This window comes from Gorilla gorilla, chromosome 6, assembly GCF_029281585.2.
Source record: "Gorilla gorilla gorilla isolate KB3781 chromosome 6, NHGRI_mGorGor1-v2.1_pri, whole genome shotgun sequence".
In the NCBI taxonomy this organism is placed as follows: Eukaryota; Metazoa; Chordata; class Mammalia; order Primates; family Hominidae; genus Gorilla; species Gorilla gorilla.
The window spans coordinates 112033500-112049296 of NC_073230.2; the positions used below are offsets into that span (position 1 = coordinate 112033500).

A 15797-nucleotide genomic window follows, 5' to 3' on the forward strand; every position below is an offset into this window, starting at 1 on the left:
GGCTGGTGCTGTGGTACATGCCTGTAATCCCAACACTTCAGGAGGCCTAAGCTAGAAGACTGCTTGAGGCCAGTAGTTTGAGACCAGCAGGGCAACATAGTGAGATCCTGTCTCTATTTAAAAATAATAATAAATAATAATTAAAAAATAATAATAGACCAGGCACAGCGGCTCACGCCTGTAATCCCAGCACTTTGGGAGGCCAAGGTGGGTGGATCACCTGAGGTCAGGAGTTTGAGACCAGCCTGACCAACATGGAGAAACCCTGTCTCTACTAAAAATACAAAACTAGCCAGGTGTGGTAGTGCATGCCTGTAATCCCAGCTACTCGGGAGGCTGAGGCAGGAGAACCGCTTGAACCCAGGAGGCGAAGGTTGCAGTGAGCCAAGCTCGCACCACTGCACTCCAGCCTGGGCAACAAGAGCAAAACTCCGTCTTAGAAAAAAAAAAGGAAGAAAGAAAGAAAAAGCATATAGAAAAAGGGGTGGGGAGAGGATGGACTCTTGTTTACTTGAGGAAACTAATCACTCACGTGGCATTTTCATGGCTAGATCAAGACTTTCTTGGCTGGTCTTCCTTTTTGAAAGCTGCAAAACGGAAAATCCCAAGACTCATAATTAACCGGTACACTAGTTAATGTTTTACTTTTCTCGGGAAAAGGGAAAAATCCTAACGTTCATTCAATAGCTACTCTTTGCAAGGTGCTTTAGGTATACTGTGTCATCTAAATTTGTGAAGCAAATATTACTGCCATTTTACAGATGACCAGACCAAGGCAGACTGGGGTCACTAAGAAACTTGCCAAAGTCATGCAAGAGGTAAGTACCCAATCAGGAGTGAAATCTAGGTCTTCCTGACTCAAAAGACCTCTCTTTCACTAAGCCATGCTCCTTCGATGGCATAAATATTAACTTACATTAAAATTAAACAATGAAACTCATATCTTCTTAACATACTTACTATTTTAAGAGTATGTGTTTGTGTGTATTAATGAGACAAAAAAGAAAGATGTGACTCAAATCCATTTAAACCATGTTTTTAAAATATCACTTTTAAAGACACAGTAATACTTTTCTTCCAACTGAAGGTACATTTTCACCATCTTAGAAAACTTTACTACCTATACTGTAATCTGCAACTCAGATTTTTTAAATTAAAAAATAACATTTTTCTTTTTCACATTTGTAAGATATATGTGAACACTGAATAAAGATACATGTGTTACCAAAATAACTCCAATTCAATTAATTATTGATGCCAATGTTTGACATTTTTGCCGTGTGTATTAAGAGCATAAGATCTATCAAAATGGCTTAGTATTTTTAAACTCCTTGATTATAAGAGAAAATGTTCTTAATATGTGGAAAATGCAGAAAAATATAAATAGTTGCCATCATTATATCAACATGCAGATATTATAACCACTGTTAACATTATGATCTGTACTTGTAGTTCTATTTTATGAATGGTTGCAATCAGAGTATTCATATTTTCTAGTTTTATAAAAAAATTGTATATGGTGACATTTTCAGTCATCCCTACGACTCTATGAGACACAAGGTTTAAAAATGAAACAAATAGGGCCAGGCACAGTGGCTCATGCCTGTAATCCCAGCACTTTGGGAAGCCGAGGCGGGTGGATCACCTGAGGTCAGCAGTTCAAGACCAGCCTGGCCAAACATGGTGAAACCCTGTCTCTACTAAAAATACAAAAAAAAATTAGCCAGGCATGGTGGCAGGCGCCCATGGTCCCAGCTACTCACAAGGCTGAGGCAGGAGAATCACTTGAACCCGGGAGGCAGAGGTTACAGTGAGCCAAGATGGCGCCAGTGCACTCCAGCCTGGGCAAAAAGAGTGAGACTCTGTCTCAAAAAATAATAATAATAATAATAAATAAAAATGAAACAAATTCTTGAGGAAATTTTTCAGAATGCAAATTTTTTTCAAATTGCTGAAATTTATTAAAATTGAAAGACATTGTTTAATTAATCTTCTCTGCCATGAAACTCCATCAGGCTGTGTACAAAAACCACTAGGAGGCTGAGGGTCACTAGAGCCCGGGAGTTTGAGGCTGTAGTGAGCGTCAAAGGGCTACTGCACTCCAGCTTGGGTGACAGAGTGAGACCCTATCAAGGGGTAAGCTACATGCTTGCTTGCTATCTGTGGTCATTAAAAACCCTAGACCTCTTTAGGAAATCAGGTCTGCCTGCACTTCTCCAAGCATGAATTTTGAGTTCTTTGCTTCTTTAAAACTTGCTCCATGTGCACTGTTGTCAAGCCGATTCTCTATACCTTTAAAAGGTCTCCAAAAATCTGCACTCAATCAACAGATAAAAACGTTACCAGTAATAAAACCATAAAGCTAGTCTAGACAAGTAAGATTCTATCATTTCAACTTCCAGGCTTCTGTTTAATGCCTATGTGCCAATGGCTAAAGTTAGGCTTGCTCTTTAGGACCTCAGCAGTTATCCTCATCCCTCCTTTGGGACACAACTGTCCATAAGGCACCATCAAAAGCCACACTGCATCTGCACCTAGCATCATTCCTCCCAGGGGCCAGCTCCTCAGAATGCAATTTTTTTTGTTTTGTTTTGTTTTTTGAGACAGGGTCTTGCTCTGTCACCCAGGCTGGAGTGTAGTTGCACGATCTTGGCTCACTGCAACCTTTGCCTCCCAGGCTCAGGTGATTCTCCTGCCTCAGCCTCCCAAGTAGCTGGGATTACAGGCACACTCTATTGCACCTGGCTAATTTTTTGTATTTTTTTTTTTTTTTTTGGTAGAGATGGCATTTTGCTATGTTGCCCTGGCTGGTCTCGAACTCCTCAGCTCAAGCAATCCACCTGCCTCAGCCTCCCAAAGTGTGGGTATTATAGGCATGAGCTACTGCACCTAGCCATGTAATATTTTTAAAAAGATAAAACATAGAAGAAATTTTCTTAAATTACAGAGAATTGATCCAGGAGGTCCAAAATAGAACTACTATAACTAATAGTCATTTTAGAATAAAAAGATATAGGGAAGGACATTTTCAAAGATACAGATGAAATTTCCTAGAACTGAAGGAAATGGATTTTCAGACTGAAAGGGCCCACCACACACAGAGCACAATGAATAAATAAAGAACTACACATCATGGCAATTTTCAGAACACTGGTGCCAAAGAGAGGATTCTCAAAGTCTCTAGAGAGAAAACAAAGGGCCTGTTCAAAGGATCAAGAGTAAGGATGGCACTGAACTTCCCCACAGCCATACTAGAAATAAAGTTATGGAGGCAATACTCTCAAATTCTGAGAGAAAACTGTTTCTAAACAAAAATTCTATACCCAAACTATCAATTATGAATGAGAATAAAGACATTTCAGACAAGCAAGAATTCAAAAAACTTACTTTCCATGTACCCTTTCTCAGGAAGTTCACTGAAAATATGCTCCACCAAAATGAGAAAATGACACAGAAAGAGGAACAAGTGGGATGCAGAAAACAAGGGCGACCATAGAAGACACAAGGGAGCCCAGGAGGCTGGTGAAGGGTGCCCTAGAATGGAAGCCGGCAGAGACCCTGGGAAGGCATCAGCTCAGACTACAGCCCACTGCTGAACGACCAACTGAGAGTCCTTCCCTCAGGAAAATGGCATTGAGAGGCCATAGGAGGCAGGGAAATAATCGTCATAAATACACAGAAAGTCAAGCAGATGAAAGAGATGTTGTTAACACAGCAGAGGGAGAGGTATATAAGGAAAGGAGACACAGTCATAGTACTTACTTCATTCACCAATGAAAAATATTGATATACTCAATGTAAACCATGAAATCAACTTAACCCAAAACTGTGATCTATCTATTCTAACAGAATAGGAGAAGGCCAAGTAGAATCATCTTAAGTAAAACTAGTACATTTAAAGGCTAGGAACCTAAAGTCAACTTTTCAAGGTCTGGAAAGGTCATCTGAAGCTCCCTTTCACAGCTTTGGTAGCCTTATCCAAGGGTTAAAAGCCAAGCACTCTAGGCCATGCCTTCACCCTCATGATCCATATTCCACACACGTACCAGGCTACTACCTTCCAGAGCATGTAATACACTGTCTCACCTTCATGACCTTGTTCATGCCATCATCTACCTGGAAAATCACTGTCAAAATACTTTTTAGTTGTCTAGGCCCAGCTGAAATATTCACCTCCTCTGTGAAGCCATCTCCAGCTCTTCCTGTCAGCATCACGTTCTTTCCTGTACCTCTAAAGCACTCTGTTCCTACCTCTAGTTGCCATCAGATCAGGGTTGGTTATTCCTATATGTACTCTGCTACTGAACGATGAACTTTAGGGCCTAGGTTACACCTATCCACTTTATCTCCTCAGACCTAATTCTATGCCTTATGATATACAAGGGCTCAAATAACTAGAGTGTCATATATGAAGAGCAAATATAAAGCACTCAAAAAAGCCAAGCGCTACCTCTTTAGAACTTGGAACACTGCTGTGATCTTTCTCCATTATCAGCCATCTGAGAACATTTGGAATAGAGGGGTTTTTCCATGTTGGCCACGGATTCACAAATCTCCCATCTTTTCCTTTCTTGGATTTAGTTACATCTTCTTCTAGTCTATAATCCAGTTTGAAGCTTTTCCTAGAAAACCTAGAAGAATCACTTCCTCCGGAATTCCGTGCTGAATTTTGACGTTTTCTTACTGCTTCTTTAGGATATTGGCTGCTTGTCATCAGAGACTGGTTGCTTTCATTTTCATCCATGTCCTTCGGTGAGGAACTAAAAAAAACAAGGGGGAAAAATACTGAGTTGAACATAAAGGCATTCAAACATAACACAAGGTACTATTTGTTAGCCAATAAAAATTTCTCTAAACTTATAAAAATATTATGTCTGTATTAGCTGAAACTTTCTTCCTGCAAGGCACAATTTTAGAATACAGTATTACTTCTTGCTAAATAAGAAAGATGTGCCAGGCGCAGTAGCTCACACCTGTAATCCCAGCACTTTGGAAGGCCGAGGCAGACAGATCACCTCAGGTCGGGAGTTCGAGACCAGCCTGACCAACATGGAGAAAGCCCATCTCTGCTAAAAATACAAAATTAGCCAGGCATGGTGGCACATGCCTGTAATCCCAGCTACTCAGGAGGCTGAGGCAGGAGAATCGCTTGAACCCTGGAGGTGGAGGTTGTGGTGAGCTGAGATCACGCCATTGCACAAACAAACAAACAAACAAACAAAAACACAAAAGAAAGAAGGATGTTTGCTTTACCTATTAACATAACTGCCAAGCCCTTAAAAAATCCTTTATCTCCTGTAATCCAAAACAACATATTTCCCCAGCCAGCATGTAAGCATATTAAATTTTCCATTTCAATGACATTCTGTGGAATAAATTAAGGCACCTTCATAAATCTATAATATTTTCATACATGTATTTAGAAAATATTATTGTTAACAATGCATAGTAAAGACTGCTTCAGTTCCGTGAGGGAATTTAGTAATTCAAGCAAGTCGAATATATACACCACTAGGCTTAGTCATATTTACACTGAAGATATTCTGTAACCAATGCCCCCAGAAAGTACAGCCAGTCCAAATCCCTGGAAAGGAGATAACACATTAACTGAGAGACATTTCAATAATGTATTTAACTGATCAATAAAATACATTTAAATATATGAGAACTGCCAAGTCAGTGAGTATGTATCCTAGCTATACGACCTTGAGCCAGTTTCCCACCCTCTCTGTACCCTGATTTCCTCACCTATAAAATGGAGAGAACGTTACTTGCCTCCTAGGTTTATTAAGAAGACCTGTAATACAAGTAAGGCACTTGGAAACATAGTAACACACACACAAACCCAACATCACAGCTCAATCAATGTCAGCTGTTGCTGCTGACCTTGTTATTCCTGCTACTACTGCTACTGCTTAACTCAAGGCATTAAAATCCCTGATTTTGACCTATATAGGACTCCAGATACACAAAAGTGATAAGTAACGTATCTGCCATGAATTTCATTTCTTTCTTATTCTGTTAAACATTTGCTTTCTGTTTCATTAGTTTAAATACAGTGCACACACACAGCACATTTTATAAGTGGAAATAAGGAAATGAGCACAGTAACAGAAAGCCAAATATTATTTTTATGGCTACAATGGTGTTTAAATAGAAATACTGCCCCAGAAAGAAAGGGAAAAAACACAAACCCTAGGATGAACACGTACACCGAACCAAAACTTTTTTTCCAAACTGTCTAGAGTAAGCAGTCTGTAATCTAGAGAAGAATCACTGTGAAGAAAAGAAACCCCAGCTGACTAAAGCTAAAGCACACGCTGTTGCTCAGCCATTGCTGTATGTGGGAGAACTCAAGAGTTAAGAGAGAGTCTAACAAGATTTATACTTTGGGCAAATAGCTTACCCTTTCTCATCCTCCATTTTCTCCCGGTAAACTATCTACCTACCTGTGGAGGTTTCTCTCAAAGGATCAAATGGCACAGGTACATAATGTACTTGGCACTCACAAATGCTCATTCTTCTTTTCCCTAATCTTGTTAACTGGCCATACATCTAAATTGTTTATTTTTTTTATTTTTGAGACAGGGTCTCAGTCTGTCACCCAGGCTGGAATACAGTGGCTCAATCACGGCTCATTGCAGCCTCAACCTCCCCGGGCTCAGGGTATTCTCCCACCTCAGCCTCCCAAGTAGCTGGGACCACAGGTGTGTGCCACCATGCCTGACTAATTTTTTTATTTTTTAGTAGAGATGGGGTTTCACCGTGTTACCCAGGCTGACCTGGAACTCCTGGGCTCAAGCAATCTGCTTGCCTCCTCAGACTCACAAAGTGCTAGGATTATAGCTAAATTCTTTAAGTTATTCTAGAACTTAAAGTGGTCTCGGAGAGTAAGCTCTCATAGAATCACTTTTTCTGGGTTATAATTAAGTTCAGGCCAAGGACTTTACAAAGAGCAGAAACAATGACCATCCATCTGAACCTCACTTCGTTTAACAGATGAAAATGTACAAGTTTAGAGAGTTTAAGTTACTTCTCAAAAAGACAATATGTCCAACAGATGGCAGAGGTGACCTCATGCTACTCCTTGTCATGATAAAACAGCTTATGAGATATCTGTATTTGTCATATACATATACATATGTATGTATATATATACACATATATATCATAATTCTACCAAATACATTAATAAATGTTTGGCTCATTGTTTTAAACAATGAAGGGATAAGGGAGAAAGGAAAAAAGGACACTTTGATTCAAAGACCACAAAGACAACATCAAAGTAGGGTTTTGAACAACATCTAGTGGTCTAATGTAGCTAGGACATAAAAAGCAAGGAAGGGCCAGGCGCAGTGGCTCAACGCCTATAATTCCAGCACTTCAGGAGGCCAAGGCAGATGACTCACCTGAGACAATGAGTTCAAGATTGGCCTGGCCAAGATGGTGAAACCCTGTCTCTACTAAAAATACAAAAAGTAGCCGGGCGTGGTGGACCTGTGCCTGCAATCCCAGCTACTCAGGAGGCTGAGGCAGGAGAATCACTTGGACCCTAGAGGCAGAGGTTGCAGTGAGCCGAGATCGCGCTGTTGCACTCCAGCCTGGGTGACAGTGAGACTCTGTCTCAAGGAAAAAAAAAAAAAAGCAAGGAAGGTTTGTGAAAGTCGAGACTATAAAGGGTTAAAAGACTGGACAGTAAAGATGGGACTAGATTGTGAGCCTGGACTCCCTCTAAGGAGGTTAGGCTACACTGCAAGCAATGGGGAAACACTGAACACACTTAAAAGGCTGTGTACTTAAGGGCTGGACACAGTGGCTCATGCATGTAATCACAGCCATTTGGGAGGCCGAGGCGAGTGGATCATGAGGTCAGGAGTTCGAGACTAGCCTGGCCAACACAGTGAAGGCTCGTCTCTACTAAAAATTCAAAAATTAGTCGGGCGTGGTGGCGCGTGCCTGCAGTCACAGCAACTTGGGAGCCTGAGGCAGGAGAATTGCTTGAACCCAGGAGGCAGAGGTTGTGGAGACTCCGTCTAAAAAAAAAAATGATGTACTTAGGGAAGACAACTCTGATAGCAGGATTAAAAAGAAAGGAAGTGGCTAAAAACTGGAGCTTCGGAGATGGATTGAATGAAAACAGAAGAAGCCTAGAACACCCAATAACACTGAACCACCATGCCACATATTTCACCTATTTCATTTAAACTCATGCTCCTAGCAAACCCTCAAGGTAGGTATTATAATCCCCACTTTTTAATAGTGAATAGCAACCCAGTCAAAAGATGAGGAGGCAGTGCAATGAGAAGAGAAAAAGCAGAATAAATCCAAGAGACAATAAAGAAGATGAATCAATAAGACTTGAGAGTATTTGGATAGTCACAAATTTTGGGCTTTGCAGGGCTGGTTGGTCAGGAGGAGAGTGGGAAGAGTCAGAAATGGCAGCACCACTAATCAAGGTGGATTGTGACCCAGTGAGTTTGAGAAGGGTTTGAGGTCATGGGAAAGCAAGAACCCAAGAGAAAGTCCTCATTGACACCCAAAGGAAATGGATTCAGGCTGCTTTAGGGGTAAAAATAAATAAATAAATAAATAAATAATAAAAATAAAAAAATAAAAAATAAAAATAAAAATAAATAAATTAGCCCACTGTGGTGTTGCAGGCCTGCAGTCCCAGCTACTCAGGAGCTGATGGGGAGGATCACTTGAGCCTAGGAAGTTGAGGCTGCAGTGAGCTGTTATCATGCCACTGCACTCCAGCCTGGGCGACAGAGCGAGACTCCATCTCAAAGAAAGAAAGAAAGAAAAGAAACAAAAAGAAGAGAAAAGAAAAAATTGGTGCAGTGATCTTTCTTCTCTCTAAATAATAAGCTTTTTCAAAGTTGTCTATTCACACGATCTCCATTTCCTCACCTCCCATCCACTCAGTCTTTCACCCCAATCAATCTGTGGAAACAGGTCTCATTACCAAATAGCCATCCTCTCCTAACAAACCCCCTCCCCTAACACACACAAAGTCCAGTTTTCAGAAATGCTCTTTAAAAAACAAAAAACAAAAAAATCTGATACAAACAAAGCGAAAAAACCTCCAAAGGGTTTTTTGAGGGCAAAGGTCAGCATGATGGTTCACAGGGTCTGCGTTTCTAACCCTACCCACACTCTCCACACTCTCCTCTGCTCCATAAACACGGCCTGAAACTATTTCCTCAGATGTATCATGTACCCACTTCAGGGCGACCAACTGCCACGCTGTCATATCCTTGGGGTATGGGGAAATGTATAGTCACAGGACTATGGAATGCCATCCATGACAGATGTTAAAGCAACACAAAATGATCAAACTATGAAGCACCATTTCACACGATGCACTGTTGAAAGGGCAAGAAGGAGCAGAAGCACATAAAACCTGAGCCTTGAAACTCTGGACTGGTTTTTCTGGAGGAAAAATACTGGCAGCCCATTTGCTGAATGTGCAAAATGACACGCTCTGCCAGCAGGTGCTCCAGTGACAAAGGAGCCTCAGCCCGAGAGTGGGTCACACGAGAACGCTCCTCATGCCCAGTGTCTTCTGGGCACTCAGAAGACCACAGATAAAATGACAGAAAAACTAGGAATGAGGAAGAGTGGGTTGTCTGTATGGTCCTGTGTTAACTAGCTTTGAGCTCTTCAAGCTTGACAAACCCCTTAACATATCTAGCTAGAGTTTCTGTAATTAAATGTGGCAAATTTCAAACTATTTCTTGTTATGTAACTGTTTCCAAAATTAACAATGTAAATGAAAATAATCCACCCTTGATTTCAGGCCAACACCAACTGAAAGTAGATGTGTACATGAACACACAAAAACTGTAAACAACCTGTGTTTCAAAAAGTGCTTTAAAACTTGATAAAGATCTTTCCACTGTACTGATTTTGATTCAATTTAAGATCCATGAATTCTGAAAGAGCAATCTAAACAAATAAGTAATAAATAAATAAAAATACCATGAATTGTAAGGCACCCTGATGTGTCATGTGCCACTAAGGAAGTAAAAATGTTATCAATTATAGTTAGGTCACACGTTATACATGACATATAGTGATATCAGTGGTGTTAAAATGTGAATAAAATGTCTATCTCAAAATGGATGAAATATAGCATTTTGTGTTGGAAAATAAATACGTTGGGACAGGAGTGAAAACACTGCTCTTGATAATTAAATATAATCAGAAGCATAATTAATTGCTCATCCTCTTTCCCTCTGTGAACAACAGTCAGTTATAAACATACCAAATGCTAAATTTGTTCTAGAAAACTAGAATCCAGAAGAAAATTTAAAGGTAACAAACCCCTGTGACAATTGTATTTTAAATATAAAATACAAATGTTCTAGCCAGGCACGGTGGCTCATGCCTGTAATCCCAGCACTTTGGCAGGCCAAGGCAGGTGGATCAGCTCAGGTCGGGAGTTCGAGACCAGCCTGGCCAACATGGTGAAACCCCATCTCTACTAAAAATACAAAAATTAGCTAGGCATGGTGGTGTATGCCTGTAGTCCCAGCTACTCAGGAGGCTAAGGCAGGAAAATCGCTTGAACCCAGGAGGCAGAGGTTGCAGTGAGCCGAGATTCCAGCCTGAGCAACAAGTGAGACTCTGTCTCAAAATAAATAAATAAATAAAAATAAAAAATAAAACAAATGTTCTTTTTTAAAGAACAATATATTACAAAAAGGACAACATAAAGTCCATCTAGTAATTATCAAGGACATTCTCTACATTTTTTGAAGATTAATTGCCTATTTAAGAGCAGAAGGACTTATCCCTGTGTCTCCAACCAAAGAGAGGTCTGAGCTATGACATTTGGTGAAGACAAGTCAGCCAAGTACAAATATTTTCTCTCAATAACTGCACATATGGGTAAAATGCTTTCAAAAAATAAGAATTCTCTATTTCAAAAGCAAATGTTTCATGCTTTCTTTTTTCAACATTTAAGATTTGCCAACTGCCTAGAATTGAATGCACTGCTTTATCATGTAAACAGCTAAAGAAAAAAATCACAGTAGTACAACATACATTTGGGATTTCAACATACTCATAAATTATGAAGCGGCAAATCATTCCCAGAGTAGACATTTAATAAATACTAATTGAGTTCCTGTCCATTACGTAACAACAAAGATGCTGATGTTAAATCTGGAAAGTATTCAGAAGTGTATTTTCAGATATCTCTGACTAAATAACACTAAACTTACTATTCTGTATTTGCTCTCCTTATCCTTATTGAAGAGAAAGGGCCCTTTTGATACAATGCTAGATAACATGGCTAATGAAACTACGTCAATTCACTGAAATGTCTGCAAAGGGCTTCAGTGGGGGTAAAATTAAACTGTTCCCATCCTTCACATTCAATAAGATTTCAGGCAATACTGGTATTACTCCCGGAGGCATTTAGGGAACCAGTGGGAGGGCAGATACATCCAAGCACAGGAAGTACACTGGATAATAAGAGGGAGAATGTTCTGTGGGAGGTATGTATACAACATTCATCAACCAAAAAAGTATTGCACTGTTATCACTGAACTTCATTCTTACCACACTTTATTGACTTAGCAAAACAACCAGTTTTGCTAAGAAGCTAAAAGAAAACAAAGCAAACAGAAGCTTAATATACAGGATCTGAGAGTATGACAACATTTAATAACAATTATTGCATCAAAAATAGAATGTACACGCATAATATACATTTAGATATATGTACATATAAATCTATATATATATATATCACCAAACAATTTATCTTCACAAGAGTGGAAAGAACACTAGTTAGGAGTCAGAAAAACTGGACTCCAGTTCTACTATTAACTAGAGATGTTAGCTTGCCGGGAGTAACTCAGCCTCTCTAAACTTGGGCTTATTCATCTGTTCAATAAAGATTGTAACTCCTAAACGTTGTTTTAAATGTCTGTTAGTCATTTAAGGAGACCATGAGTTAGTAGTTCCAAGTGCTATACATATGGAAATTGCTGGCTAGTTGTGGTGCCTCACGCCTGTAATCCCAATACTTTGGGAGGCCAAGGACAGGAATTCGAGACCAGCCTGGCCAACATGGCAAAACCCTACTAAAAAAAAAAAAAAAACTTAGCCAAGAGTGGTGGTGCGTGCCTGTAATCCCAGCTACTCGGGAGGTTGAGGCAGGAGAATCACTTAAACCCAGGAGATGGAGGTTGCAGTGGGCTGAGATCATGCCACTGCACTCCAGCCTGGGTGACAGAGTGAGACCCCACCTCAAAAAAAAAAAAAAAATGCAAATTGTTGAGGCCGGGAGCAGTGGCTCACACCTGTAATCCTAGCACTTTGGAAGGACGAGGTGGGCAGACTGCCTGAGCTCAGGAGTTCGAGAACAGCCTGGCTAACATGGCAAAATCCCGTCTCTACTAAAAAAAAAAAAAAAATACAAAAAGAAATTATCTGTGTATGGCAGCCCGAACCTGTAGTCCCAGCTACTTGGGAGGCTGAGGCAGGAGAATCACTTGAACCCGGAGGCAGAGGTTGCAGTGAGCCAAGATTGCACCACTGCCCTCCAGCCTGGGCGACAGAGCAAGACTCTGTCTCACAAAAAAAGAAAAAAAAAATGCAAATTGAAGAGTAAAGAATATAGATAAACAGGACCTTTTGATCCAACTGAGTTGTTTTTCAGGTGAAAGATAAAACATTCTAGAATTTCATACGGCTTTAAAAGCCTAAGTTACTGAATTTTTTCATTTTTCTTTCCTTAATTTCACGTAACAAGACTATAAAAGTAAGTAAGTTTTGTTACCTTTTAAAAAAATGTATTTTCTTTTGTTAAAACTTCAAATTTGTCGCAAAGCATTCATCCAATTATAGACAAAAAATTATTCTGACAAATAATTCACAAAGAAATGCCAACCAACCAAAAGCATTTAAGAGTCCAAATAAATTGTTTGTTTGTTTGTTTGTTTTGAGATGGACTTTTGCTCTTATTGCCCAGGCTAGAGTGCAGTGGTGCAATCTCGGCTCACTGCAACCTCCACCTCCCAGGTTCAAGTGATTCTCCTGCCTCAGCCTCCCAAATAGCTGGGATTACAGGTGCCCGCCACCATGCCCAGCTAATTTTTGTATTTTTAGTAGAGACAGGTTTCACCATGTTGGCCAGGCTGGTCTCAAACTCCTGACCTCGTGATCTGCCCGCACTGGCCTCCCAAGTGCTGGGGATCACAGGCATGAGCCACTGCTTCCAGCCCCAAATAAATAGTTCTGAGAGGAAAGAATGCAAAACGCAATTTGAATCTTTGGGATACAGTATATTAACAGACTTTAAGTCACCAAAATACATAAACACTCTAGAAGCTTCCTCTATAATAAGAGGTTTTCCCCATACGTAAGTAAGAAAGCAAAGCTTTCATTAGAATCAAAAACAATGAAACAAGAGAAACAGCTGGCTTAAGAACAAAGCCTATTTATGAATACCTTTTACGACTGGAATCCTTAGGGTGATCAAATTAAAATATGATGTTACGGCAAATTTGGAAAACATGCATAAAATATTTATTGAAATAACATAGTTATCATCTCTTTAATACCTTAAAAAATAATAGCAAGCACAAAGTGCAGGTTCATTTCTGGTATAATCAATTATACCTAAATGATATACATAAGTATTTAATTGAAAAGGTCAGGCCAGGTGTGGTGGTGTGCATCTGTAGTCCCAGCTACTCAGGAGGCTGAGGTGGGAGGACTGCTTGAACCCAGGAGGTAAAGGCTGCAGTGAACTGTAATTGAGCCACTGCACTCCAGCCTCGGTGACAGAGCAAGATGCTGTCTCAAAAAAAAAAAAAACAAAAAGAAAGAAAGAAAAAAGAAAAGAAAGGAAAACCAAAAAAGAAAAGGTTGGGGGAGGACAAGGTAGGAGGAACAGTAAGTTGATGCCTGTGGAACTTGAAATGCATCCTAAATATGTCAGATGATCTTTCTTTTTTTTTTTTTTTTTTTTTTTTTTTGAGACGGAGTCTCGTTCTGTTACCCAGGCTGGAGTGCAATGGTGCAATCTCGGCTCACTGCAACCTCCATCTCCCAGGTTCAACCTATTCTTGTGCCTCAGCCTCCCGAGTGGCTGGGATTACAGGCATGCGCCACCAAGCCTGGTTAATTTTTGTGTTTTTAGTAGAGATGGGGTTTCACCATGTTGGCCAGGCAGGTAGATGATCTTAAATGTTCATTTACTGTTCCTGAGCCAAGATTTTAACCAAAAAAAAAGCTTCCAAAATGGGACTACTTTCTCTCTACTATCTCCATCTCATGATTAAGTATACAAAAAGAAAACCTCCCAATTTAATGCATAACCTGTAAAGAAACGGAAAGGAGAAACATGTCTTCATAGCTCCTGGATAAGACAGAGAAAGAGGAAAAAAAGCACACTTTTCACTTCTTTCTGACTTCAGTCCAGTTCCAACTTTGACCCTACTGAATTCTACAGCCCCTTTTCTTTTTTTTTTTTTTGAGTCAGAGTTTTGCTTTTGTTGCCCAGGCTGGAGTCCAGTGGTGCGATCTCGGCTCACTGCAACCTCCACCTCCCAGGTTCAAACGATTCTCCTGCCTCAGCCTCCTGAGTAGCTGGGATCACAGGCACGCGCCACCACACCCAGCTAATTTTTTGTGTTTTTAGTAGAGACAGGGTTTCATCATGTTGGCCAGGCTGGTCTTGAACTCCCGACCTCAGGTGATCCACCCACCTCGGCCTCCCAAAGTGCTGGGATTACAGGCGTGAGCCACCACACCCAGCCTTCTGTAGCCTTTAAAAAGTCACTTAACATCATTGAGACTCACTTTCATTCATCTGTAAAACAGAGGACTGGGATGTACCTCTAAAGTCTCTCCACCTCTAAAATTCTAACAATCTTCGGCTGCACCAAAGAGCCAGCTCAGGCCACTAAAGAGCTGTCCCCTCTAACTCAGCCTTGGCCAACCCCTCCTATTTCCACTCCCTCAAATAAAATTCCCAGCTCAGGTCCAGCTAACTTCCCCAGGCTGGACTGGCAAGGGATAAGCGAAGTATTTCACCTGAGAACAGCATAGTTATCTACTGGAAGAAAGTGCAATTTCACAGGTTTATCAGGTAGGCTAGGAGGTTATTAAGAGCCAGGACATATAAATCTGATACAAATAGCCATTAGATTTTCAAACTTAAAAAGATTCCAGATATTACTTGTAAGGGCTTCTACTTAAAGCATTTTAAAAGTTGCATTTAACAAACATTGTTAGAATGTCTACTTTATCTAAGTCCTAGCTCTCCAGTTTGCTGTGGAGAATATGAACTCCTGACCTCCAGGGATTCAAAATCCATTAGGGAAAAAAATCATAAGAAACCATATAGATTTTGGCTCAGTATCACGTTTACAGAAGTGTCAGCTCTGATTAATGAAAATGGTATAGACTTTAGAATAAGGCATTTCCAAAACACACTGGCCAAATTCTCAAGATGGTGAGGAATACTTTTCCTTAAGTGCTGAGCAGTCCACAGTGACAGCAAGAGTCCTGTGATCCAGCAGGTCAGAGACACTGAAAAGCTCAGAACTTTCTGAATTCAGCCAACAAGTTAAAGGGCCCTGATGGCAACAGAGAGGGTGATGGAAAGAAACAAAGTCACTAGAGAGGTTACTTGAACACTGATTCACTCACAAATGAATTTGGCAAAGGGGCAGACATGTTATTCTGCCCGCAGTGTCGTGCGTGGTCCATCCTCTGTGAGAAAAAGGTAAAAATGACAAAAAAATAAACGAACAGTGAGACTTTTACAGGGAAAC

At 40.3% G+C, this 15797-nt stretch overlaps 1 protein-coding gene across 3 annotated transcripts in view; it reads right to left on the minus strand.

The window, feature by feature from the left end:
* NAPEPLD (N-acyl phosphatidylethanolamine phospholipase D) overlaps positions 1 to 15797 on the minus strand; it is a 49964-nt gene that overhangs the window by 24263 nt on the left and 9904 nt on the right. For all 3 annotated transcript variants that reach the window (XM_019030763.4, XM_055392530.2, XM_055392531.2), the window contains exon 2: positions 4451 to 4760. In XM_019030763.4, the coding sequence (XP_018886308.1) occupies positions 4451 to 4760 (310 nt within the window). The remainder of the gene's footprint in view (positions 1 to 4450; positions 4761 to 15797) is intronic.